General features: G+C 53.2%; 1 protein-coding gene and 1 long non-coding RNA gene across 3 annotated transcripts; one reads left to right on the top strand and one right to left on the bottom strand.

Moving 5' to 3' along the window:
- BPIFB2 (BPI fold containing family B member 2) lies at nt 1–19,526 on the top strand. Of its 2 annotated transcripts, XM_010811546.3 has the most exons (16): nt 1–107; nt 878–1,024; nt 4,273–4,366; nt 6,545–6,649; nt 7,943–8,089; nt 9,502–9,562; nt 11,257–11,317; nt 14,158–14,249; nt 14,519–14,704; nt 14,960–15,013; nt 15,565–15,735; nt 16,221–16,288; nt 16,451–16,496; nt 16,788–16,851; nt 17,216–17,292; nt 19,227–19,526. In XM_010811546.3, the coding sequence occupies exons 2-16, from the start codon at nt 913–915 to the stop codon at nt 19,266–19,268; spliced, it is 1,380 nt and encodes a 459-aa protein (XP_010809848.1). In that variant the 5' UTR covers nt 1–107; nt 878–912; the 3' UTR covers nt 19,269–19,526. The 2 variants fall into 2 exon arrangements, with proteins under 2 accessions (XP_010809848.1, NP_001180123.1); NM_001193194.2 differs by lacking the exon at nt 1–107 and having other exon boundaries at nt 913–1,024; nt 15,565–15,739; nt 16,225–16,288; nt 19,227–19,268.
- Nucleotides 19,527–22,122: 2,596 nt separating this feature from the next.
- On the bottom strand, nt 22,123–25,934 carry LOC132346949 (uncharacterized). The gene is made up of 3 exons (XR_009496976.1): nt 25,850–25,934; nt 24,874–25,005; nt 22,123–23,141 (listed from the first exon to the last, which is right to left on the bottom strand). It is a non-coding gene; the product is annotated as an uncharacterized lncRNA (long non-coding RNA).
- Nucleotides 25,935–26,585: the final 651 nt, after the last annotated feature.

The raw sequence follows: 26,585 nt of genomic DNA on the forward strand, positions 1-26,585 counted from the left end.
TGGACCCTGTGCACTGGGGAGCCTCATAAAGCAGTTTCCACATCTGCTTGGGGCTGCAGAGGGCTTGGCTGGGGCTGAGAGTCTATCTGCCCTGGGAACCGCCTGAGGTAGGAACAGAGATGGGGCTGGTGCTCTTCCAGGGAGGAGCCTCGATTTTTCCATCTGTTCAATGGGGATGCTACTTCCAAAAGCCTTTTGCAGAAGGGTCCATCCCTTATCTTGCTATGGGACCCTGGACAAGTGCCACCTCATTGGGCCTTAGTTGTCTATCTGAGCAGCAGCCCCCCACCCTGGTCCCACCTGACTCCTCCTCCCTAAGTCCGCTGAGCTGGGCTGAGTGGGGAGGGGCTGGGGACCGTGTGAGAGGCCTACGCTTAGGACATTTCTTCACCTGGCACAGGATAAGAGGAGGATGGGAAGCACCCCGGATCTTTCCCTGGAGGCTTCGGACACAAGGCTAGGCTGGATCCCTGGCATTAGGCAACACAGCGCTGGCCTTGGGGCACTGGGCCTAGGCTCCCTCCTGGGGACGGGACGCTGCCCTCAGTCTCCCCATCTGGGCATCCCCCCATCCTCCTCTGGCACAACTTGGGTCCTGCACCTGCTCCCAATTTGCTGCGTGGTCCTAGGCAAGGCCATGTCTTCTCTGGGGCTTGGGACCATGTCCAGACCAGATGCCACCACGGTTGCTGAAGAAGCAGGCTGGGATGGGGATTCTTCTCAGAGCAGAGATGCAAAACCTAATGTGCTGGGGTGAGGGGTCATGGGCAGGGCTGGGATCGCTGCTCACGGTTTGCGACCTCCAGGTTGGGATGGGGTTAGCCACCCCGGGTGGGGCCATTCTGGACCAGTTCCCTGATGCTTGTCCCCACTCCAGCCCACAGATCCTGGGGGGAAGGGGCCAGGGCCACCATGCCTGGGGCGTGTGGGCTGGGCCTGCTGCTGGCACTGATGCTGCTGCCCGTGGTCAGTGCCTCCAGGCCGGGCACCGTGTTCAGACTCAACAAGGAAGTGCTGAGCTATGGTAAGAGGTGTGCTGTCAGGCTGTTGGCCATGTGTGTGTGCGAGAGGGTGAGCTTGGGCGTCCATGCCTGTAGGTGTGTGTACAATCCTAAATGTACCTGTGTATCTATGAACTCAAACCCCATGGGGACCTGGATTTCTCTTCTGCCATTGTGTCCCTGGGCCCCAGAAAGCGCTGCTCAACAAATGTTTATTCAGTGGCTGCATGAGCGGAGGTACATGCCATGCCCGCGTGCACGTGGCTGCCGTGCCCAAGCGATGTGAGGATGGGTCAGTTTGAATGGCTCCTTTTGCTTATATGTGTCTGGTATGAGTTTGAAAATCCATGGAGATATGATGTGCCCACCTGCATACTTGAGGGTCGGGAGGGTGCCTAGCCACTGGCACATGCACAAGGCCACGGCACACGCCTCGGGGTGTGTAGCTCTGTGGGCCTGCATCCTGGGATGTGTGTGGGGGGCTGTGTGCACACGTGTGCTGGGGAGACGCACACCTAGCATTGCACTCGGGAACGTCCAGGAGCTGGGCCCTCCCTGCTGGGCTCCCAGGGAGAAGCAGCAGCCGCTCTCTGGGCCCTTCTTGGCAAGGCGTCTACCCCATGTCTCTGTTCCCTCCTTCCAAGTCCCATGTGATCCTGGAGAGGGGGCCAAAATAAGGACATCCAGGCCAGGGTGAGACAAAAACTGCCCTGCAACTGCCCCTGGGGAGGCTTTTGGGATCCCACCAAGGTTGGTGAGAGGTCACAGGTGAAAGATCAGAAGCTCTTTACCCCAAGGCCAGACCACACTCGGATAACAACATGAGGAACTCAGGTCAGACAGTGAAGGGGACTTTCAAGGATTCTGGAACACAAATGGTTGTGGAGGCAGGTAGCTCAGGGAAGCAGCAGGGTATCCCCTGGGGCGCATGAAGCTTTCCAGAACATTGTATCCGGACAGATGGGCAGACAGTGAAAGTGGTCAGTGATCCGTGTCAGAGTGTTATGAGGATGACCGCAGGCCCGCTCCCCTCCCCGTGCTGTGTGAGCCTCCTTTGTCCCCAGACAGCCCTCCCAGCTGCAGCTGCCTGTTCGTTCTCGGTGGAAACAAATAGCCAAGAACACACTGCTATACACCTCCTGCATGGCAAAGCTGGAGGCTTTTTCATAATACTGCGACATCCTCCCCATCCCCTCTTGCAAGCCCCAGGGTTCAAGCCCACATCAGGGCAGCACTGTGGACGGAGTCCAGAAGCCCGGGTGTGAGTCCAGTTCAGCCGCAGTCAGGCTGGAGAGGGGCCTCGGGAGCACCTTTATGCTCCAGGGTCTGTGGAAACCGAGGCCTCGAGGGACACAGGGGCTCCCCAGGTCCTCTGCCAATTCAGAGGGAAGTTCAGACTGGGCTCCTCCTCTGATGCATCCTTGCTGCACCCCAACCTCTCCTTTTAATTCTACTCAGGTTTGACTGTTGAATTAGCACCTCTGTCAGCCCAGCAGCCCAGGTGTGGGAGAAAGTCCAGGGCCTTGAGGGCTGGGTATCTTGACCCAGATCCAGCTTCTTCTTGCCTGGGTCCTCAACCTCTTGGTAAACTGGGTATAATATCGCACTGACATCACAGAATTTTGAGGAAAGCGAAAGCACTCAGAACAATGCCTGGGACAAAGGGAGCATGATAGGAGTGCTAGCCATTATAATTACAAATAGCCACGTGAGCTAATATTTATTGTGAACTGAGTGGGTCTTTCCAAGGACCCCATGTGACAGGCATCGTTTTTTTTTTTTTTTTTTTTGAGTGTGTGATTTGAACAAGGAAAGTTTAATCTATATTGAGAGCGAACTGGAGTAACAGGGAGTTGGCTAGTAAGAGTTAAGAAGAATTTAAAGAACACAAGCTGTTGTTGTTCAGTCGCTCAGTCGTGTCAGACTCTTGGCAACTCCATGGACTGCAGCATGCCAGACTTCCCTGTCCTTCACCATCTCCCAGAGCTTGCTCACACTCATGTCCCTTGAGTCAGTGAACAAAGAACACAAGAGTAATAGATATAAGGGAATACCAGTACCCCTAAGGCTGAGATGAAGGTCCAAGAAGAACCATCCCATCATGAGGGCAGAGATCCAGAGATCTTAATGGAGATGGCAGAGCATTGGCTCCCTGTTGTTGCAAGGGTCACAGGGGTGTTTCACTGGGGATGCACTCTCTAGAAAAGACCCTGATGCTGGGAAAGATTGAAGGCAAAAAGAGAAGGCGGCAGCAGAAGATGAAATGGTTGGATGACCTCACCAACTCAATGGACATGAATCTGAGCAAGCTCCGGGAGATAGTGAAGGACGGGGTAGCCTGGTGTGCTGCAGACCATGGGGTCGCAAAGAGTCGGACACGACTAAGCGATTGAACCACAACAGCAATCCTTCAGGGACTTGGAAGTAGCAATTCATAGTGTGATGTCAAACCCTGGAACTTGCTAGGTGCCAAGGAAAACTTGCTGGCTGCCAATGGAGTTAAGAAACTGTCCTCTTCAGGAGTCTAGTGCACTTCCGTGTGTGTCTTGGGCCAATATAGCTCTTGACTGGTGCCTGAGATAAAAGCTCAGCAGCCGGTTCCCTAGATACTCAGTGTTATGGGCTCCCAGTAGGTACCTGGTAGGGCTAAAGAAAGGATATGGGGAGCGGTGACCTAGGCTGGCAACAGATCCATGGTGACTCCAGCATACATCACAGTTGCCCAAGTCAAGCTCTGGAGAAAGTGCAGGGGGCGGGGAGGTGCCAGATCCTGAGAAAGCTGACAGCTACCGTTCTAAGCATTGTAGATTGATTTGCAGGGAAACTGAGGCACGGGGAAGCCGCACAGGTAGTGAGTAGCAGAGGTGGACTTGCACCTAGATTTTGAGGGGCTCCTGAGCCCTCAGCCTGCAAGAGAGACTGCTTCCACCCTCTCCCCGCAGGGCTGGGAACTGCTCCTTCTGCCTGGGGCCTTGTAGAAGCTCCCAAGGAGGTGGAAACTGATCAAGGCCTTGCAAAAGGGCAAAGGGTGTTACTGTTTTTGAGGAGAGAGTAGATACGTGGGATTTGGAAGGGCAAAGAGGAAAGACATGTCTGGTAGGGCCTGGTGGGGTTGTGCCCCCCAGGTGGCCCCCTGTGCGCCTGTGGACAAGCCCGCCCCTTCCAATCTCTGAGTTCTCCTCGCCCAAGGTGTGGGGCAGATGGTGGGCAGTGCGGTCTCTCTTGGCGGCTCCTGAGGACGGCCTGACCTCACCCTGCTCTGGCCCCTCAGCGGCTGAAGCCGGGAAAGCCCCGCTCCAGAATGCCCTGCAGGTCACAGTGCCGCTTTTCCTGGACGAGAGTGGAGGGGTCTTCCAGCCCACCAGGTGAGTGCTTCCCCCCCACCAGCTAGATGAGTGTTTCCCTCACCAAATTAGATACTCCCACCTGCCAGGTGAGTGGGCACAAGAGGCTGCAGGAGCTGGGACCAGCCAAGGGGGTCTGATGCCTCTTAATTAGTAGATTTCTATGTACAGAGCCTAAGACTCTGGCTCCTAGGTCCCCAGGGCTGACAGGGCCTTGGATACTTCTTCCAAAAGTCTAACACTGAATCTAGACACAAATGTGAGTCTAATATACCCCTCTCCATAAAGCAGAGACTCAAAGGCAGAGGCAGGTGGGAGCACCTCAGACTCAGACGCTTTTAGGAACTGGGCTAACTGTCCCCACCCAGTGGGAAACAGACTCACTATAGCCAAGACTCTGGACTTCCAAGAAAATCCACATGTATATCATGTATATATACTATACATGTATAGGAACTCATAATGTATGTACATACGTATATTCTTACAAAAAGCCATGTACATTTTTTGACTGTTGCTAGCAGCAGTTTATTTCTTCATCACCGTCATCATCGTCATCAACAACAAACAGGTACTTTCTTCCTTCTGTGTATGTTGCGTTGTGAAAATGGGTGCTACGCTCTCTGTCTATGTACAAAGTGTATAAATGTGGTATGCTGATACAAAGTTGAGCCATTAAAAAGAGCTTAATAACAACTTCTTGGAGATAGTTAAACCTGATCTGGGGTGTTGAGAGAATTGATGAAGAGATTTATTTAGTTTTGCTTTTTTTCTTCTGATTTTATTTTTACATTTGTTATTATTTTTAATTCATTTTTAAAAATTGGAGTATAGTGGCGTCACAGTGTTGTGTCAATTTCTGCTGAACAACAAAGTGGATCAGCTGTATGTATACATATATCCCCTCCCTCTTGAACCTCCCTCTCCACCCCCCATCCTCCCCAGTGAAGAGATTTAGAAACAACACACAAACTCAAATATTTAGTAAAGGATTTATTTGGGAAGGAGTGAAAGCTAAACGTGCCATGCCATGGGCTGCTGAAGGGTTCTCTCAGTTGCTCCCGGTGGACTTTCCTTCTGCTCCGATCTTTAAATAGTGCTAAGCATGGCAGGCTCCATCGCTCTGTGCATTGTCACAGGAGAGCCCAGAACCATACCTGTGTATATAAAAATCAACCAAGTTTTGAATGACGGCAACTCTTTTTAAAAATGTTTAAAACTTGCAAACACTGGGCGGGTGAAAATGCAGCCGGTGGGGAAGCCCCCAGTTTGAGACCCTGGGGTAGGGCTGGGCTGATGATGTCGGGCCCAGGAGCATCAGTGTCCCGAGGTCGAGGATTCCTAAATGATTTGCAGTCTGGCCACACAGAGGCTCAATCACGCGATTGTTGGAAAACAGCGCCAGGAGTCCTTGTTTGTAGATGTGGGAACACATCCAGAATGGTTATCAAGTGAAAAGAAGCAGGCTCTAGGTCAGCTTGTGTCCCAAGGAGAGTCATGGAAAGATGTCACCCAAGTGCTAACAGAGAGTGCTTTGATGTGACTTTTAACATTTGCCTGGAGAATTCCACGGACAGAGGATGCTGGTGGGCTACAGTCCATGGGTCGCAAAGAGTCGGACACAACCGAGTGACTAACACATTCACTTTAACACTTCTACCACTTTGTAGTGCCCCACCTCCCACAACTAGCTACTGTGCTGGAGAGAGAGAGAAAAAAAGAAGACTTTTATTCAGGAAAAAAGAAATCATAGGTTAGCTGGACAGTGCTGAGCAATCGGAACAAGCAGCTTTGAAAGGAGTTGAGTTTTCCATTGCTAAAGTGCTACAAGCCAAAGCTGCTGACTAGAGGGGGATTTCTGCCTTCTGTGGATCCCATAGTTTTTTCTTTCCCTACCTTCCCAGTTTTCCAGATCTCCATCAGAAACTAAAATCCCTCCAAGACCTGAGTAATCATCATCTCACTTAATTCATGCCTAATGCTGGGGTGCCCTTTGCATCTTTTCCCTACTGGCAGGTTGGTTAACCTTGCTTGCATGCCCCCTATGATGGTGAACTCACTACCTCTTCCTCATCCCATAGTTTTAGTTGTCAGAGGTCCTTTATAAATACCAACAGTGTGGATAGGCTCCGCGCACACCCAGAGCTGATGCCATGGTTTAACGGGGACTGCCCTGTCACTTTGACTCCTACCCTGCAGGATTCAGATTCGGAATGTCGATGTGTCCCACCTCCAGCTGACATTTGTTGCCGATTTCGGAATACGCTTGTTGGCAGCCACCAATTTTACTTTCAAGATCTTCCGGTGAGTCAGTCTCCTTGTTGGGAGTGGAAGGATTTTCAAGGACTCTCTGAAGGTAAAACGGAGGAAGGGGATTTAGCAAATTCCAAGATCCCAACGCAGACCTTCTAACTCTGTTCAGCACTCTCTCTCTCCAATGCCTTCTCTCCCATCCTCCATGGGGGCGGGGAGTGAGACAGTGAGAGAATTTCTGAGAATCCAGACCCTGCTCAACAGTTATGCAAATGGAGAGAGTCATTTCACTTCTCTGACCCTGTTTCGTCCTTTATAAAAAACCAAAGCATAAGAAAACAAGCATGTCTATGGAGGTTTGAGGGCTTCCCAGGTGGCACTAGCAGTAAAGAACCTGCCTGCCAGTGCAGGAGATATAAGAGACACAGGTTCGATCCCTGGGTTGGGAAGATCCCCTGGAGAAGGAAATGGCAACCCACTCCAGTATCCCTGCCTGGAGAATCCCATGGACAGAGGAGCCTGGTGGGTTACAGTCCATAGGGTCGCAAAGAGTCAGACACGACAGAAGCGACTTAGCAAGCAATGGAGGTTTGAGTGGATGGATTCACTGCTATGATTAAAATTATATTATCCCTTTCATGTGCAAGGCACCTGGTGCTCAATAAAATACTAGACTTGTTTCTGTGCATCAGTCACTATATATGCATTTAATTTTCAAACTGGGGGCTGAGTGTTCTTATTTTAACTCCTCTCTCCTGATACTACCGGTTTATGAGTGCTAGTGGGCCAGCCTTCAAGTAGGATGTTTTCACATGATTGTTTTCTAGAAAATTCAGCATAGCAGCCTTGTGAGATAGGAGCCACCAATCTGATGTCCATTTTTACAGAAGAAGAATCTAAGGCTCAGTATGGGAATGACTGGCCCAGGGTCTCACATAAGAGGGTACAGGGAGCCAGAGCTCATGGCCATCTGATGCTATGTCTGTGACCCTGAGTGGAGTTTGGCGGTGTGCCCAGCCTGCCCCGGGGGGGACCATCTCATGCTGAGTAGGGTCCCCACCTGTGTTAAGGGGTCAGCATCATACCTATTTTATGGCTGAAGGCACTGAAGTTCAGAGAAGGGAAAGGACATGCCCAAGGTCACACAGTGAGTGTGTGGCCAGAGCCCGTGGTTCCACCACTGCTCCGAACCATGTGACAACGCACACTGGCCATTAACGTCCTATTTGGAGAGGGACTCTGGGCTGGCAGGTGCAGACCCCTGAGTGGGGGAGGGGGTCTTGCATCTGTCACTGTAGGCTTGCTAGGCAGTGCCACCTGGACTCAGGACTGGTGTCCCCACAGTGACCCGGAGCCCCTGCACCTGCTGCTCCCCATAGCACTGCTGGCTGACACCTCCGTGGAGCAGGGCTCCATCGGGACCCCCGTGGTCAGCATCTCCAGCTGCTTTTCCATCTTCGACAAAGCCATCGTGTTTGATGGCCGCAACAGGTGGGTGCTGGAGGCTGGGCTGCTGGAACCCGGACACGGAGGCTGTGGTGCTGTTTCTTGAACTTCCTACTTCATCCAATCCCGATGATGGATCCGAGGGCCGGCCCTGCCCCTGCCCTGCCCCGTTGCCACCAGCATCATACCTATTTAATGGCTGAAGACACTTAAGTTCAGATAAGGGAAGGGACATGCCCAAGGTCACACAGCGAGTGTGTGGCCAGAGCCCGTGGCTCCACCTCTGCTCCGCACCATGTGACTATGCACACTGGCCATTAACGTCCTATTTGGAGAGGGACTCTGGGCTGGCAGCCACATTTGGGACCCCCAGAGGGTCTGAGGAATCTGAGGCCCAGGGAGGGGCTGGGACCCGCCAAGCTCTCCCCGTGAGTCAGGTGGCTGCTCCTGTTTTGGCATCTAAGGCTGACGGCCACTCCACCTCCCGAGCACCAGTGTGTGCTGGACACGTTCTGGGCCCTTTCTGTGAGTCATCTCACAGTCCTACCAGGTCGGTGGAGGCATTTCCCTCATTTTGCAAGAGAGCAAGTGGAGGCACAGAGTGGTTAAGTGACTTGCCTGAGGTCACCCAGCTAGCACATGGGTTCAAACTTGGCAGCCTGATTGACCCCACTGCTACGAGTTCCTCTGCCATGGGGGCTCACTTCGAGGTGGTTGAATATTTTAGCATCTTAAAAGGGAGCAACATTTACCCAAAGACTGGACGTTTTCCTCAGACAAGGCTTGGGTATAAATCTATTCCCACTTGGGCCCCCTGCTTAGCCTGTGTAACTCATGATCCCCCACGGTCCCTCACAGTCCTTGTGGGCAGGGGCTGCTCATGGTTTATTGATGGGAAAACAGAAGCCCAGAGTTTGATGCCGCTGAGAACATTGGTGCCTTTCTCCTGCCTCCCCAAGAGGCCATTCAGCAAGGCTGGGCCATGCCTCATGTCAGCGTGTTAGGGAACCAAGGAACGGTGACTTCTCATGGATCCCCATTCTGAAACACTGACTCAGCCCCCCGGCTCAGTGAGGAAGGGATTGTAGTAGGTTTGCCACAGAGAAATGGGGCCCATGCAGGGAGCAGACCTGGGTCCCGCCAGCCACAGCCCCGCCTCACTGGGCTCAGTGGCCCTGAAGCCAGCTGGATGTAGTCAAGTCCAGCCTTCACAACACCCTCCGTCTCCCCACTCCACTTGGCCTCATTCTTGGCCACTTCCAAATCTTGGGACCAATGGCCCCTTCTTGGTGGCTCGGTGTCTTCCACTGTGGGGTCAGTCATGCTGGTTCCATGCCTGGCATGTGGCAGGGTGTGGCGTGGGCACAGACTTTTCTCTGGCACCCTTGGCTTTGGGGAGAGACAGGCCCCTATGGTGCTGACCTGGGCTCAGGGGCCCTTTCTGGTCTCCTCCTCAGCACAGCCCCCGCGATGCTGGCCCCGCTGCAGAGTCACATCACAGCTGTGCTGAAGAGCAAGGTAAAGGACCTGCCAGAGCCTGCAGGATGCGGGGGGCAGCAGTGAGTGAAGAGGGGGGTCGCAGGCAGGGATTGTTAGTGCTCCTCCTGTGGCTTCTCTACTTTCCCCAGAAGGGTGGGGAGGAGGCGGGGCTGACGGTCTAGTGCAATGACCTGGCAGTTGTGGGGCTGCAGGGGAGGGAGGCTCCTCCACTCAGACCACCCCAGTGCCATGTGGAGTGGAGTGCTTTCAGGGCCACGTAGCTTCTGAAAAGAGAACACAATGGGAGTGGATGAGGGCCTGGGCACCAGGGGTGGATGTGATCCTGGTCCCCTCCTTCCCAGCTGGGACCTTGGACAAGTCGCCTGGCCCCCGTCTGCCACTCCTTCCACATCTGTAAGGAGAGAGAACCACTGTCCCTATCCAGCCCCTGGTGGGCAGGCTGTGGGGCTGAGTGCATTACCACCTGTGCAGTTTACAGCAGTTTGGGGAGAGTGAGCATTGCTGTGAAGGCTGCTATGTTAGCTCCTGTCATTGTCTGCGGGTGGCCGACTTGGTGAGCAACTGTGTCCCAGGGGCCAGGGCCCTACTCTCCCTCCCTGCCCCTTCCCACCCACCCTACCTCCAGTAGTGGCAGTAATGGAGACCAAGTCAACCCACTGTGTGCCATTTCACACCCTCAAGAGGCAGGCCTCAGGACCCCCACGCTACAGATGAGAACACTGAGGCCGGAAGGCAGAAGCCAGTATATTCCTCTCTGCTCCAGTAGTCAAGCGTGGATGTGAGGGCTGGGCCATATAAAAGGCTGAGCACTGAAAAATTGATGCTTTTCAACTGTGGTGTTGGAGAAGACTCTTGAGAGTCCCTTGGACTACAAGGAGATCAAACCAGTCAATCCTGAAGGAAATCAGTCCTGAATATTCTTTGGAAGGACTGATGCTGAAGCTGGAGCTTCAATACTTTGGCCACCCGGTGTGAAGAACTGACTCATTGGAAAAGACCCTGATGCTGGGAAAGATTGAAAGCAGGAGGAGAAGGGGATGACAGAGGATGATGGTTGTCCAACCAACCAAATGGTTGGATGGCATCACTGACTTGATGGACATGAGTTTGAGCAAGCTCCAGGAGTTGGTGATGGACAGGGAAGGCTGGCGTGTTGCAGTCCATAGGGTTGCAAAGAGTCGGACACAACTGAGCGACTGAACTGAACTGAACTGCCTCTTGGCCTCGCCTCACCAAGTCCTCCCTGGATCAGCTATGACCACCCCCGGCCTTGCAGTCTCTTCTCTGCCCCACCTTCTGTCACAGTGGCCCCAGCTTAATCCACTTCTGGTGGCCCACTGGGCTGGGAGGACTCCAGCCTCCCTGGCCCGGCTTGCTGACCACAGCCCGCGTCCTCTGCAGGGAGCATCGTCCCATCAGCCGGGCCTCTGGGCCGGTATGCAGCAGGCTGCCTGCCTCCGTTTCCTGGGCCTGGTTGTGGCCACTCCCGCTGGACCCCACAGCCCTGCTCTTTCCTCAGTGCCCACAGGCCCAGCGTCCCCTCTGAGTCCCCAGGGCCCAGAGGAGGTGCTGGAAGAGGCCCACTGGCTGGTGGTGGAAGGAAGGGCTCCCAGGCCTTGGTGTCCAGGTTGGGAGAGTCTTCCAGCCAGGGCCTCTAGACCCTCCCAGCCTCACCCTCTCCAACCTTGAGAGCCGCCTCTGTCTTTCTGCAGCTGTGCCTGAGAATCTCCAACCTGGTGCAAGGCCTCAATGTCCACCTGGGCACTTTAATTGGTAAGACCTGGGAGCCTGGGGAGGGGGCTGGGGCCTCTGAAATCCCCTGAGATCCCCATGACCCTTCAAAGACCCCTCCTTTGCATCAGAGGTGACCTCTGGGAGATCAATCATAGGATGTCTGGACAATTATTGGTGGAATTTGGAAGTCTCCAAATTGTAGAACCAAGTCTTTGAATATTTTGTGTGTGTGTGTGTGTATATGTGTGTGTGTGTGTGCACGTGCACACATGCGCGTGCCCTAAGTCACTTCCATGGTGTCCGACTCTTTACGACCCATGGACTGTAGCCCACCAGGCTCCTCTGTCCATGGAATTTTCCAGGCAAGAATACTGATGTGAGTTGCCATTTCATTCTCCAGAAACAAGCCCCTGACAGGTCTTCAATTTACAATATGTAACTAAAAGCGACAGAAGTAGGTCAGCTTCATCTTTTTAGTGGTATTTATCAGTATTGAAGAACCATTGGTAATTACTCACGCATTCCCAGACTGATCATAGAATGCACCCTCTTGTGACTCGGGAGGAAATCTGTGCGCAGTGAGCCCCGAGTAAATCCAGGGCATCCTCTCTTTTTTCATAAACCCGTTTTTAAAGCTGCTTCTGTTTGAAGTGCACCTTCTTGTACCTGAGGACTTTCTTTGCCTGGGACTCTGGAGTTTCTCCTGTGTTGCCATCACTGACTTTGCGAAATCCAGAGCTGTGTGTCAATGGCAGCTGCCCTAGGCCATTGGTTGGTTCTGCCTTTGAGTTGGGGGTTGTATCTAACTCCTTACAGAGCCTGGGACAGGTGTGCAGGGCGACGTACTGGCGTTAAGCCAGGAAGGATGTTGGGCAGGGTCCACATTTATCTGTAGTGACTTCTTCAGTGAATGTTTTTATAGCAGGGTAGCTCTTTGGTTTTCTTGGGCAAATTTTACGAGGCTGCATCGTTATCTCCAGTTTGTAGATGGAAAATCAGAAGCTCTGAGTTTAAAGTCTCAGCATGGTACCAGCACCCTGTGTGAATCAGCTCACCTGGAGTTTCTCCTCCTCACACGTCCACCTATTGTCCTGTCCACACTTCACAGCCCAGCTAGAAGTCTGGGGAACATTTCTTGAACTCCTCCACTCTCCTCATGACCCCAACCCCAATATTACCTTAGCAGGAGGTACTGAGAGGCCAAGGAAAATGGACTTGGAATCAAAGGATATGAGTATGAATTCTGGCTCACTTGCTGTGTGACCTTAGGGAAGTCACTCCATCTCTCTGGGCTTAATCATTCCATCCAAAAATAAGAATCAAAATTTCTACTTTTCCAATGTGTTGCTATCATACAAGACAGCACAGGTTAGGTGCCTGGTATGCAATAAACTCAATAAGCCTTAGTCTCTCCTTCTCCCTTCAGAGGGACTGTCTTCATCAAGATGCCTTGGACCCGGGTTCATACCAAAGATCAGCTCTCGCCCTGGTCTTTGCTTCCATCTTGCCTTGGTCAGGGGATGTTTGTGCCTGGAATGACCCTTCTCCTTTCTGATTTAGGGTCTTTAGTCTTCTGCCGATTGGGAAAGTAGAAACCCAAACCGTTAGAATGGTGTCTTAGAATCAGCAGGTTGTGAGCAGCTGACTCTTGGGTGTGCATTTTGCAACTTAAATTTGCTTACTCATGGGCCTTTTCATGCCTCTTTTCTTGGTCTGGGTCTGGCTAAATGAGGTGTGTGGGCATGTGTGTGCTCAGTCACTTCAGTCATGTCTGACTCTTCGTGACCCCATGGACCCCATGGCAGAGGAGCCTGCTAGGTTCCTCTGTCCATGGGATTCTTCAGGCGGGAATACTGGAGAGCTGCTCTCTCCATTCATCTCATCCTCTCCCTCTTCGCCTCTACCTTGTCCATAAGTCTGTTCTCTATGTCTGTGCCTCCACTGCTGCTCTGCAAACAGGTTCATCAGTAACATCCTTCCAGATCCCACACACATGTGTTAATATACGATATTCACTTTTCTTTCTGACTTACTTCATTCTGAATAATAGGCTCTAGGTTCATCCACCTCATTAGAACCGACTCAAATGCATTCCTTTTTATGGCTGAGTAGTGTTCCATTGTCGGAGAAGGCAATGGCACCCCACTCCAGTACTCTTGCCTGGAAAATCCCATGGATGGAGAAGCCTGGTGGGCTACAGTCCATGGGGTCGCCAAGAGTCGGACACGACTGAGCTACTTCACTTTCACTTTTCACTTTCATGCATTGGAGAAGGAAATGGCAACCCACTCCAGTGTTCTTGCCTGGAGAATCCCAGGGATGGGGGAGCCTGGTGGGCTGCCGTCTATGGGGTCGCACAGAGTTGGACACGACTGAAGTGACTTAGCAGCAGCAGTATTCCATTGTATATATGCACCACAACTTCTTAATCCATTCATCTGTTGACGGATATACACTAACATATGTAAACAGATAGCCAATGAGAATTTGCTGTATGACTCAGAGAACCCAAACTGGGGCTCTAACCTAGAGGAGTGGGAATGGGTGGGACTTGGGAGGGAGATTCAAGAGGGAGGGAGCATATGTATACCTATGGTTAATTCATGTTGATGTATGATAGAAATCAAACCAATATTGTAAAGCAATCATCATTCAATTAAACATAAATAAATATTAAAAAATAGAATACTAAAGCGGGTAGCCATTCCCTTCTCCAGGGCATCTTCCCAACCTAGGGATCAAACCTATATCTCTTACATCTCCTGCGTTTGCAGGTGGGTTCTTTACCAATAGTGCCACCTGGGAAGCCCAGCTAAATGAGGCATTGGTGGATAATGCTGAGTATGCCATCTTTTATTCTGCACCCTGGTTTCCTTCAGGCCTCAGCCCTGTGGGTCCAGAATCCCAGGTCCGCTACTCCATGATTGACACCCCTACCATCACCAACGACTACATTTCCTTGGATATCAACGTAAGTGCCTCCTGCTCCACTCAGAGCTGGGGCCTTGTTACCTCTGGAGTCCTTGGTGTTCTGCAAGATTCCTAAAGCAGCAGGAGAGTTGAGGGGAGAGGAGCTGGGATGGCATTCCAGGAGGGAGCGTGGCATGTAGGCAAAGGGTGAGGCTGACAGCATGCGTGGCATCTTGGGGGTGGGTGCACCTCACAGCCCAGAATCTGCCATGGAGCCGCCTGCCTACTGAGGCTCCGCTTCTGTTCTCTTCCTCACCCTCAACTCGACAGGCTGTTCTCTTCCTGCTGGGCAGACCCATCGTTCTGCCTGTGGATACTACCCCCTTCGTGCTGCCACAGCACATGGGCACCAAGGGTGCCATGGCAACCGTGGGCCTCTCCCAGGACCTGTTTGACTCTGTCATCATGCTGCTGCAGAAGGCTGGTGCGCTCAACCTGGACGTCACAGCGCAGCTGGTGAGAGCTGGTCCTTCCGCCCTGGGCACGTGGGGCAGGAGTGCCCTGTTGCCCAGCTTGGGGAGACCCTGCTGAGGCCAAATCCTGAGTGGGTGGGGCAGTTGAAGCTTTGGGGCCACAGGGTGGCTATTGTAAGGGTTAGACAGAGGGGTAGGGTGGGGATTAGACAGAGGAGTTGGGATGGAGAGACAAGAGGCGGTCTGGCTTGGGGAGTGACTGTTCTAAAACCTGTCGTGTGTTGGGAGTTGATTTCAGAATTCGAGTAACAACCCGCTGAACACCTCTGTGCTGGGCCAGTTCATCCCCGAGGTGGGTGATGTTTCTGGTCATTCCAGGGGCTGAGACCTGGGATCGCGGTGGGAGGTTCTCTGGGCTCTAGCGTCTCGGCTGGCTCATATCTGTTCCTAGTGGGGTTCAGCATCTGCCTTTCCATCTGCACATCCTCTGTCTTGGGGTGGCCCCCCTTCGGCCCAGGCATCACACCATTTCCTCCTCTCTGTGAAGCAGGCAAGAAGTGCCTACACTGTCTCCTCTGCTTCCTTCCCCCGATCCATCCAAGTCCAAGCTCGGGGCTACCTCCCATGGGAGGACTAGACCCATTGTCTGGTCCGGGAGCCTCCTTGTGCTCCCATGTCCTTGAGCTACCCTCCTGGCACAGATCACAGGTTGTGACTGTCTTCATGTGGCCACCCATCAGCTGGGTGTCCCCGAGGGCGGGAGTCAGGGGTGGACCCACTTCTATGGTCTGGGCACTTACAGCACAGCGGTAGCTTGATCAGGATCTAAGGAATGATGAGCGAAGAGCCCACCCAGTCTTTGCCCCCATGTGCCCTCCTCCCTCTCGCCCCTCTGCTCCCCAGGTGGCCCGTCAATTCCCCGAGCCCATGCCCCTGCTGCTCAAGGTGAGGCTGGGTGCCACGCCCACAGTCACGTTCCGCACCAACAACGCCACGCTGCAGCTGCAGCCCTTTGTGGAAGTCCTGGCCCCGACCTCCAACTCGGCTTTCCAGTACCTCTTCTCCCTCAATGTGGTGAGTGAGGTGGGCTGGATGGCGCTGGCCAGGAGATGGGCGACTCTCACGGAGGCCTCACTTCCTCCCACACGCTTCGCTTTTTATCCACACTGGTGTCCTTGCTGTTCCGTCAATGTGCCAAGACTTTCCTGCCTCAGGACCTTTGCACATGCTGTACCCTGTGCCTAGGACACACTTCCCCTTACTCTTGGCAAGTCTAGCTTCTCCTCACCGTTCAGATCTCAGCTTGAATGCTGCAGTCTTCCTCCAGGCAGGCTGCTAGATCCCCCATCCCTCCACATGCCACTCTGCCTTTGTGACACCCAGCACTCTCTGAAAGGATCTTATCTGATTTCTTTGGTTGTTGTTCACCTCCCCAGCGGCCTGTGTTCCACAAACACCTGAATGGATGGGTGTGGGTGGGAGACTGGGATATCCGGTGGCCAGCTGAGAGCTCCCACATGGTTCTGTGCCCTTTGACCCTGCTCTCCCCATGTGCCCAGGCAGTGAACCTGAGCCTCCAGCTTTCTGTGTCCAAGGTGAGGCTTCGGGGGACCACATCTGTGCTGGGGTAAGTGAGGCCTCTTGGACCCAGCAGCCTCAGTATGCTCCTCTGAGCAATGGGCCTGCAATGGCCTGTCACAGTGTCAGTCAGGGGAGCTTGGGACGCAGCTGGTGTGTTAAACAGGTGAGAGGCCCCATTCCCACCCCTCCCCTCTGGCTTCCCTTTCAGGAATGTCCAGCTCACCGTTGCCTCCTCCAATCTGGGCTTCATTGATGTGAGTATGGGGCTGGGGTCTCCAGAGACCCCCTCGCTGGGTGGGGCAGGCCCTGAGCCTGGGGAAGGGGAGTGTGTGCCCATGTTTCTCAGGCCAGCAGTTCCTGGGGGCCTGACGCTGACACGATCCTGGGAGCAGCTGGGCTCTGCCTGAAGCCCGGACTAGGGTGACTTGCCCTCATCCCTCCTGCTAAACCTCTGTTGGTTGATCTGTCTCTGTGTTCACGTGTCTCTCCTGGCCCCTTGCCGGGACGGGCCCGTGGTCCCCATCTCCCTGGCTTCATGGCTGCAGACCAACCATGTCCAGACACTCATGGGCGAAGTGTTTGAGAAGCCCTTGCTGGACCACCTCAATGGTGAGCTCTGCCCTCTGCCCCATGTGCCCCTCTGGCCCCTTCCACCCGCATGCTGCTCCAGGCTCTATCTCGGCCCCTTCCTACATCCCAGGCTCAGAGGCTAAGAGGGTGGCTTTGAGAGTCCTGCTGCCTGTGTGTACATCTTAGCTTGGCTGTTTAGCAGCTGTGTGATCTTAGTTAAGTTCTGTTTCCTCCCCTAACCTCAGTTTTCCCTTCTATAAAGTGGGTATAGTAATAGCAGTTCCCACCTCCTGAGTATCTGTGGACCTCAGTGTCATGATGCATGTGAAGACCTCAGCGCAGGGCTGTCTTCAGGTGGCACTTCGTTACCGGCTGACCTTGATTCCTCTTTTCTCTCCTGCAGCTCTCTTGGGCATGGGGATTGCCCTCCCCCACGTGGTCAATCTCCAGTACGTCAACCCTGAGATTTTTATCCAGGAGGTGAGAGCCTTTCAGTGTGACCAGAGGGGCCTCCTTCATCTTTGGAGGGAGGCTGGGCTTGGGGAGGTTGGGGGTCACTCCTCTCCCTCTCTTCCTACTAGAGCACACAGTGGGGTTCAGGGTCAGCCAGGCCTAGGAATGCCCCCCGGCCCAGACCATGCCATGAATCAGCTGCAATGAGGTGGAAAATTCTAAATGTAAGGAGACATTGGAGCAAAGGTTTCACTCACCCTCATTAAATATCACACCAGGTCACACTCAGTGGATTCAGACCAACTGTGCCGTGACTCTGTGCCCTGGGATAGGCACAACCCCTCTGGAGTCTGGGGAAGGATGAGAGAGGGAGTCTTTCCAGGGTTGTACACAAACCTCCACAGGCCAGATGGTACAAGGGGATCCTGACCCTTCTAAAATGATCCAATGTTGGGATCAGACATTGTGGGCCCAGGGTGACATCCTACCATTTCTTTCTGCTTCACCTGAGCTACAAAAGGGCAACATTCTTCCTAATTCATTAAATAAGACGTGCATGGGGCAGAAAATGTAACCAAGGTCCTTCAAGCCCAACATCTGTGTCATTTACACTCCCTAAGAGGGACTGGCTAAGGGCTTTCAGGGAGGATGGCCTCCTTGCTTGAGAACTATGGTCCCAAGGCAATTGGCAGGTAATAACTTGCTCCCCAAGAAATAACCATCAGCACACAGGGGAGCAGGGCTTTTAGTGGGAATTTCCCCCAAGACTTCCTTTATCAGGCAAGGTCAGTGGCTGACTCACCTTGGCATTCCCAAATCCAGCCACTTGGGACTGAAGTCAAAGGTCCCTAGACCAGCACTGCCCAATAGAACTTCCTACAAGGATAGAGGTCTGCACCATCCAAGGCAGTGGCCACTGTCAGCCACTGGGCACAGGTGACTTTTGGGCCCTTAACATATGACCAGTGTAACTGAGAAGGTGAATTCTAAATCTTACTTAATTTTACTTAATGTAAGTGTACAGTAGTCTCACCTATCTGGAGGGAGATACATTCCAAGATGCCCAGTGGATGCCTGAAACTGCGGATAGATAGTACTAATGGGTGGGAATCACACACAGCGTAGATCCACTGGGCCAAGGGATGACTCACATCCAGGATGGGATGAGTAGGATGGCATGGGATTTCATTATGTGACTCAGAATGGCATGGAATTTAAAGCCTATGAAGTATTTATTTCTAGAATTTTCCATTTGATATTTTTGGACCATAGTTATACTTGGGTAAATGAAACCGTGGATAAGAGGGGGTAACTGTAATTAGTCAGGTATTAATGGCTACCCTATTGGACCATGTACAAGTTACACAAAGACAAGGACTGGTTCTGGTTATTTTTCTGCTGGGTTCCCAACACCTGGCACAGGGCTTGGGTCGTAGTAGAGGCTCAATGAAGATTGAAGAAAGAAAGAGAAAGAGGAAGAGGAAGGAAGAAAAAAGAAGGGAGGGAGGGCAAAGGAAGGAAGGAAGGAAAAGATCAGTAGGCCCCCAGGAAGTTTCTGCAGTGCAGTGTAGACAGTAGGGGACATTTGGTCGGGGGGGGGGGATATGCCTGATTTTGCTAGAGAGGCTTGGACTTGGAGAAGATACTCAGTGGTCTGAACTCCAGGTCGTAAAACAGAGGTGGTCCTGACCACGTATGAAGCCTGAATCAAGCTCAGCTCCACACTGAGTGCTCTGCCTGTGTGATCTGGCTGCATCCATCTATCAGTAGCAGCCTTGCAAAGTGGATGCTTTACCGTCCACGAGAGTCAGCAGGAAACCGAGGCTGGAGAGGCAGTGGCTGCGCTCGGGACACGCAGCAAGAGCGGCAGAGCCTGAGCTAGAGCCAGGCTGCTGGGCAACTGGGGCCCTACCACCCCCGAGCGGCTTCTCACCTGGCCCATGGCTGTGTCTGTCTTTCAGGGCTATGTCGTGGTGTCCAGTGGACTCTTGTACCAGCGCTGATGTGGGACCACTGGGAGAGCTGCTCTGGGGACACTTTGGCCTCAAGCCTCTTGGGAAACTGAGTCAAAGCCACACTTTCATCACCACACTTAGTCATCACCAGCAAGTTGGTTGGCCCAGCCGGGCTGCTACATCCCATGCTGCCCCCTTCCCTCCATACCCCCTTCCTTCCTTCATCCCATCCTTATGGGGAGCAGATAGCTCCTCCAGGCTGTATAGATCTTGCATTAAACACCTTCTCTTGAGCTGCAACTACCAGCCAGGCTCGGCAAACTCTTTGCATACTGCAGGCCAGTTCCCTACATGCAGGGCCTGGTCCTGTCTGTCCCTGGAGCCCCCAAAGCTGGCCTGGGAAAGAGAGAGGATGTGGCCATGTCCCTGCTGACCATATCTGTTGACAGCATCACCTCCTAGCCCAGGGGAGCAACATGGACGAGCTGAAGTTGCGAATGCCACAATGGCACTTCAGGCGTGTGCCCTCACCTGGCGGCATTTCTTCTCTCAGAATCACATCCCATCCTTCTCCTAGAACCTCATGAGCCCTGAGAGTTCTGTGGGCAGAGCATGCAGTCCCATCTCACAGAGGCAGAGATTAGGCCCAGTGAGGATGGGAGTGTGCCCCGAGTCTCCGAGCTGGGGGATGGCAGATGCCCAGGACTGCCACCTTCCTAGGATTCAGACCTAGATGCCCAGTCCTCTCTTCCATCACCAGCATTCCCACCTGGGGTTGGACTTTAGGTCATGAGCCTCAGGTGACAGACACTCACTGTCTTCTCCAACAGCTTCTCCATCTCGGTTTATGCGGCTCACAGGCGAGTTTTTGTTCAAGGGAGGCAGGATCTGCTTCCTGGGCCTGTGTCAGACACTGACCATGTCTTATTCCTTTTTGCTGTGAAACCTCTTCAACCCCAGTGGGTCACAGGTGACAAGATGACTTAGGGGAGGCTGAGGGGTGCAAACGCTGGCAGGATGAAGCCATGTGATTTTTCTCTTTCTGATAAGCTAATCTTTTAGCCAGAGATCATATTCCTTCCTTCCCAGATACACTGGATTCAGGTTATGTTTATGTTTCTCTGGGGAGTAAGGGTGTCCAGATTTCCAGCATCAGTAAGCAAAGCCCTTGGGACAGCGGTACACTAACCTTCCCCCTGTAATGGTTGTAAGTTCAACCCTAAAGGCCCTGAGTGACAGGCCTAGGGGCCTGGAACAAGCCCGGAGTGTTAGTGGGAGGAGGTGGGGGTGGTCCTGAAAGCTGGAAAGGGCCAAGCTATAAAATTCCACCTCATGATTTCGCCCAGGACAGTGAAAGGTTGTTGTTGAATCATGCGAATACACCGGGATTCTTGGCCCCCGGAGGAGAAGAATTCAATCCGGGGCCAGAGACGAGGCTTGATCGCTCAGAGCTTTTATGTAATGAAGTTTTATTAAAGTATAAAGGAGATAGAGAAAGCTTCTGACATAGGCATCAGAAGGGGGCAGAAAGAGTACCCGCTTGCTAGTGTTAACAATGAAGTTATATACTCCAAAGAATGTCTGGAGGTTGTAAAGACCTCATCAGACCTACTCCCATAATTTACATTTTAAGATAATAGAAGGTTGAATCCAAAGACTGTCCTTAGGCAGGATACATTATTGTTATATAACCCTAAGGAATGTGGAGAAAAAAAAAGTTTGTCCTTTCTTCCTCCTTGAGAATTCCAGACCCCTCTCTCCTTGGGGACCCTTAGACTCCTTATCAACCTGCCTAGGAACTGACTCTCAACAGCATGGCTTTTATTTCATCTGGTTGTCTGGTGAATTAATTCATGAATCCTACTTTAGCAGGTCTTTACACAGGCTCAGCCCAAGGCTAGGTGGTATGGAATATGGGAGAGACAAAAATTTTGAGACACAGACTCAGCCCATAAATTTAACACCTAGAAAAAGATCAATATGTGAGATCTATTCATTAAGCCATCAGTCCAGAGGTCCAGCTATTACTCCTTTCTTCCTCCTGTTCTTCCTTCCTTCCACCCACCCATCTGTCCATCCATCCATCCATCCTGTCATCCACACATCTACCCATTTATCCAGTGATGTGGTCTAGATCTTATTTGTACCCATGATGCTCCTGGTTCAATAATATACATTCTTTTAAGACGAGGGGGATGAAACAGCTGAGTCAAGCTCTCTGCCCAGAAGGAAGCCGTGGTCTGTCTGAAGAGAACCGGCCTAGTCCCTGAGGGACCCCATTCAGCCTTTCAGTAAGGAGCCCGCTGGGCCCTGGCTACTGGGGGACACAGACGAGCACGGCAACCTGGGTCCAATCAGAAGGTAGAAAGCGCATAATATCTAAAACAGGGGACTCTCACTCTGAAGGGCTATTAACTATGGTAGAAGAGTAACTGCAAGCTGAAGGAAACTATGCAGTCCGCTGGGGCTGAGGGAGAGTGCCCGGAAGGAAAGACTTGGAAGGGCTCAGACCTCGATGGGGAGGGTGCTGTTCAGTGTACTGGGTAGCAGGGGGGTTCGCTACCAGGTCGGAGCTGGCCTGGGGTTGCTGGGCAAACAATGGCAACGAAGACCTCGAGGAATTCCCTGGCGGTTCTGTGGTTAGGACTCCATGCTCTCACTACCAAGGACCTGGGTTCAATCCCTCGTCGGGGAACTAAGATCCCACAAGCTGTGGCGTGGTCACAAAGACCTCCAGAGCCCCCTGGGGCAAGCCGCACGGGGGAGGGGAGGGTGTGCGAGGAGAGGTAGTGGTTGTGAGTTGCAGACGTGGCAGCCACACACAGAGCAGCTGCCTGAGGGCTGTGGGCACTGTCATAGGCCAGTGGCCCTCAGAGTGAGTGGACAGCGGGAGGGTGCGGGTTTGGGGAGGGCCTTAGCTTATTTGGAAAGGGCTGCAGAAAAGCTGCCCCCAGGCTGAGTCAGAGGGGTCGAGTCTGGGCGGGTGGCTGAGACGAGCTTTGCTGGATGGTCTCCTCCCCACACGGCTCACCTCAACCCCACCGGAAATCACAGGAAGCCCCTTCCTCTCTCATGCCTCCCCGACATGTGCCCTCCGGTTAGCTTCATGCTAAAGGAGACGTGCTGAAAAGAATTCAGAATTGAGTCCTGTATACAGACCTGTACTGAAGCGTGCGTTCTCAGGTCTGGCTCCTTCACGAACCTTCTCGAGGCCCACCTTTCACCTCGACCCTGCACCTTGCACACTTTCCCTCTAGGCCTCGGGCTCTATGCTCTGCCTGGGCCACCTTAACCTGCCCTGGTTTACCCTGCCCATCAGCTCACAGGCGGTCTCCCTGGCCATGAGCAAACCCCTCTGCCCTGGTGACTCTGATGCCCTTCAGTTTCTGACGACCGTGGCTAGTGTCTGCGGCTTCTCTCCCCACCACCCCTCTCTGACCTTTCCAGAGCCCTGCATACAGCAAGTGCGTAATAAGCATGTGGTGAGTGAGATGCTTGTACTGTGTTTATGCCGGAGCTCTGGCCCAGGCTTACCCAGCCCTGAGCTTGGGAAGCCGCGTGGAGTCCAGTCCCTGTAGGCTGGGTGTCTGAACTGGGAGTCACCCTTGCTGATCTTCAGGATTGGCCTGGTCTCCAGTATCTGAGGGGTGTGGGTGGTGGGGGGAGGTGGGAGAGGAAGGGGCTTCTTCCCTGGAGGAAGAAGCCGCAGCTGGTCCTGGAAGGATGGCAGGATTTGGAGCTTTGGTAGGGACCAGGCAGGGCGATGCAGGGGCATGGGGCAGGGAAAGGAGGTCAGCAGGTAGGCAGTGCTCCCTTGGGTATGCCTTAGCATGTCTGGCCTGGGCTCTGGAGCTCCTGGCTCTGCCATCACTTGCTGTAACTTGGGCAGGTGGCTTGATCTCTCTGAGCCTCTGTTTCTGTCTGTAAAATGGAAAAAATTGTCAGAGTGCCCACCTCATAGGGTAGTCCTCAGGATTAAGTGGACTGCTGCTGCTGCTAAGTTGCTTCAGTCATGTCCGACTCTGTGTGACCCCATAGACAGCAGCCCACCAGGCTCCCTGATCCCTGGGATTCTCCAGGCAAGAACGCTGGAGTGGGTTGCCATTTCCTTCTCCAATGCATGAAAGTGGAAAGTGAAAGTGAAGTTGCTCAGTCATGTCCGACTCTTCGAGACCCCATGGACTGCAGCCTACCGGGCTCCTCCACCCATGGGATTTTCCAGGCAAGAGTACTGGAGTAGGGTGCCATTGCCTTAAGTGGACTAGTGCATATCAAACACTCAGCACTCTGTCTGGCACAGGTCAGGTGCACAATAAAGGGGCCCTCTTGTTACTATTACTATCACCATCATGAGAGCTGAGTCGGAGGTGCTTCCAGAGGCTCTAGCTACAGGTTGGCTGAACCAGGCTTCCCCGGGGACACTGAAGCCATGTGATGACCCAGGGCCCCAGGAAAGATTCAGTGTGTCCCTGAAGGAATTTATTTTTAGGGATATTGCCTCCTCTCTGGCCACTTTGAACTTAGAGAAAGAGGGGATGGCATGACTGTCCTTTTCCCTCTGAGCAATGCTTTCGTTATTTGTGCCCCCACATTATAAAGAGGATAAAACTGTGGCCTAGGGAGGCTGAGGGTGCTACCCAAGGACACACAACTTGTGAGCGCAGAGGTTGGGACTGAGGCCCCGATCCCCAAACCCATGCAAAGGGGTTTCTTCAGCCTCCCCCACCCCAACCATCCCATGTCTTTCCTGCCTCCACCTTCTCCCTAATACCCAGGACCACCCTGGGGGAGGCAGGGAGGGCTGGGTGATCAGAGGCACACCCGAGTGGATTTACATGCAAGGAGGAGGCGGAGCCTGCTGGTGCCTCTGTCTGTAGAGGGTGGATCTGCAGGGATAAAGTGATGCTATCTGTAGTTTGGCTCCTCCAGCGCAGGGCCCACATCAGGATGGAGACTGGCTATGCTGACCTGGGTCCTTCTCTCCCTCACTCCAATCTGGTTTGGCCCGCGGACTTCAGGCAGGCCTTCACCCCTCTCTGGCCTCAGCAGCCCTCTGTGCACAATGGGCACAGAAGCTTCCTCGATCTTCCACACCTGTGAGCTCCCTTTAGGTTGGAGGACGAAAACCCCATTTCTCCAGCAGCCCCCTGGGACTCTTTATCACCTTCAAGGTGCCCCCAGCCATGCCCCTCAAGGGTCTTGCCAGGAGCAGAGCAGAGGCTGGGCACCCTGAGGCCCCAGGTCTAACGCCAGCTCTGTGGCCAGCTAGTCTTGTGGCCCTGGGGTCAACTTGCCTTCATTGCCTTCCAGATTTGGGGAAAGCCTTCATGCCAGCATTTACCACCTCCTGGCATCTCCTCCAAGAGGGTCTCCCTTGAAGACACACCACTGGGCCATAGCTCTTTGCCCCCTGTGAGTGTCAGGGGGCCCAGTCATGATGGTCTAGCCCGCATGTCCCAGGTCTTTGCACCCACTGATTCCTTGCCTGAAACACCTTCCCCTGCCTTGCAGCACTGGCTCTGCTTGCCCCTCAGGTATCAGCTCCAACACCCTCTGCTTCAGGGCTCTTCTGTTGTGGAATAACCCCCTCTTTTCTCCCTGTCCCACCCTCCAGTTCACTGGCTTCCACCACCCTCAGCTCCCCAGGACTGACCTGGCTCTGTGCTGTCCACTTGCAGATGGCCTGTCCCCCTGGGCTCCAGGAGCCCCCTTAGGATAGGAAACGCAGCTCCTTTGCTTGGTGTGGCATCTCTCGCCCCCGCACAGGCCTGGCACACAGTGGGTCCTAGGTAAACATGAACGGAATGAGTGCCAACAGTGTGTCCAGCCTTGTGGGAGGCACTGAGTATCGGGGAGGGGCAGTGTGAGCCCCGACAGCCTCTCTGGCGACCGCATCCCCTCCCCAGCGCCCGCCCTGGGGCAGCCATCCATGTCCTCTGTGCTATTTATGTTGGAACAGGCTGAATCGTCACGTGAGCACTGGGGCTCCTGTTCTCTGGGCCTCTAGATAATTATCTGGGCCTTATTAAACCCTTAATTATCCAAGCAGCTAATCAGGCTCCCAAATATAAGGGCTTCCTCATCCCAGGGTGGGGAGCCAGGGGCCAGTCATCAGCAGGACATCCCCAGGCAAGGTAAGGATAGGCTCTACCTGTGGGCCTCTCCCCAGACAGTGTTTTTTTCAGCCCTGTCATTTTACAGATGAAAACACTGAGGCTCAGGGAGGGCAAGAGACTTGCCTGAGGTCACACAGTAACCGGGTAGCAGGACCAGGGCTTGGATCTGTGTCCTGACTCCCACCCAGTGCTCTGAACCTGACAGGAAGCCACCAGACATTCATAAACCTCAGATGCTGTAGGACCTGGGCAAGATCAAGGAGACAGCAGATCTGGGGTGCCTCTTTGGGTTCCATCTGAGGCCAGTGGGAGACAAGGGAGGCTCTGCTTTGCAGGAGCTCAGAGCTGAGCTGAGGCAGCAGGGGGTGGGGGGACAGTTATGGTAGGGGGCACCTGGGAGCATTTGGCAAGTAGAAAGCGAGGAAGGACTCCAGATGGAGGAAATAGTGTGAGTAGAAGATGGGGCTGGGCAGCAGGAAACACTCATCTTGGGGGGATAGATCAGATACATACATGCTCAGGTTCCAACTACGTCTTCAAGACTGGAGGGAGCTGGAGGTTGGGGGAGGCTTCCTGGTGGAGGAGGCAGGGGCTGAAATTAGGACTTGAGGGATAAGCAAGGAGGAGGCAGGTGTTGTTTGAGGGAGGGACGGCTTAGGCAAAAGCACAACACAGCCAGAAACAAAACCCTGGCATTGACCCTTTGCCCCAGAAACACACTGTGTTCCTCAGTGAGTGATAGTCGCTCAGTCGTGTCCAACTCTGTGTGACCCCATGGACTGTAGCCCACCAGGCTCCTCTGTCGTGGAATTCTCCAGGCAAGAATACTGGAGAGGGTGTTCCTCAAGCCACTTATTATTCTAAGAGGGCAAAAATCCCTGCTCTGAGTGGCCTTGACACCTGACATCAGTTCTGGTCTGGGAATGGGGGGACTGGGGTGGCACTCAGTCTTGAGGCTCAGTCTCCCCACCTTGGGGGTAGGGCAGGGCTAGAGAAGACCTTTACCCAGCCCCTTCAAGCTCTGCTGCCAGGTGCTGAACTCCATAGTCACCCACAGGATGAACTTCAGTGATCTGGCACTAGGCTTGTTCACAGGGGTAGAAGAAACACCATGATTGATTATTTTCAAGCTCAGATAGATATCTAAAAATTGAATGGGACAAGAGACAAATAGAACACGGTTTCACTTAGCAAATGTTGATTGTAGGCTCGATGGTCTCCTTGTTTTTTTTTATGTACTGGCATCCTT

The sequence above is a fragment of the Bos taurus genome, chromosome 13 (assembly GCF_002263795.3).
Source record: "Bos taurus isolate L1 Dominette 01449 registration number 42190680 breed Hereford chromosome 13, ARS-UCD2.0, whole genome shotgun sequence".
Classification (NCBI taxonomy): Eukaryota; Metazoa; Chordata; class Mammalia; order Artiodactyla; family Bovidae; genus Bos; species Bos taurus.

Excerpts from the sequence above, each read along its gene's own strand:
- BPIFB2 (XM_010811546.3), top strand. The coding sequence starts at position 913 with ATGCCTGGGGCGTGTGGGCTGGGCCTGCTGCTGGCACTGATGCTGCTG. Across the intron at positions 4,367-6,544 it reads GGGGTCTTCCAGCCCACCAG|GATTCAGATTCGGAATGTCG; the intron begins GTGAGTGCTTCC and ends CCTACCCTGCAG. Across the intron at positions 14,705-14,959 it reads TGGACGTCACAGCGCAGCTG|AATTCGAGTAACAACCCGCT; the intron begins GTGAGAGCTGGT and ends AGTTGATTTCAG.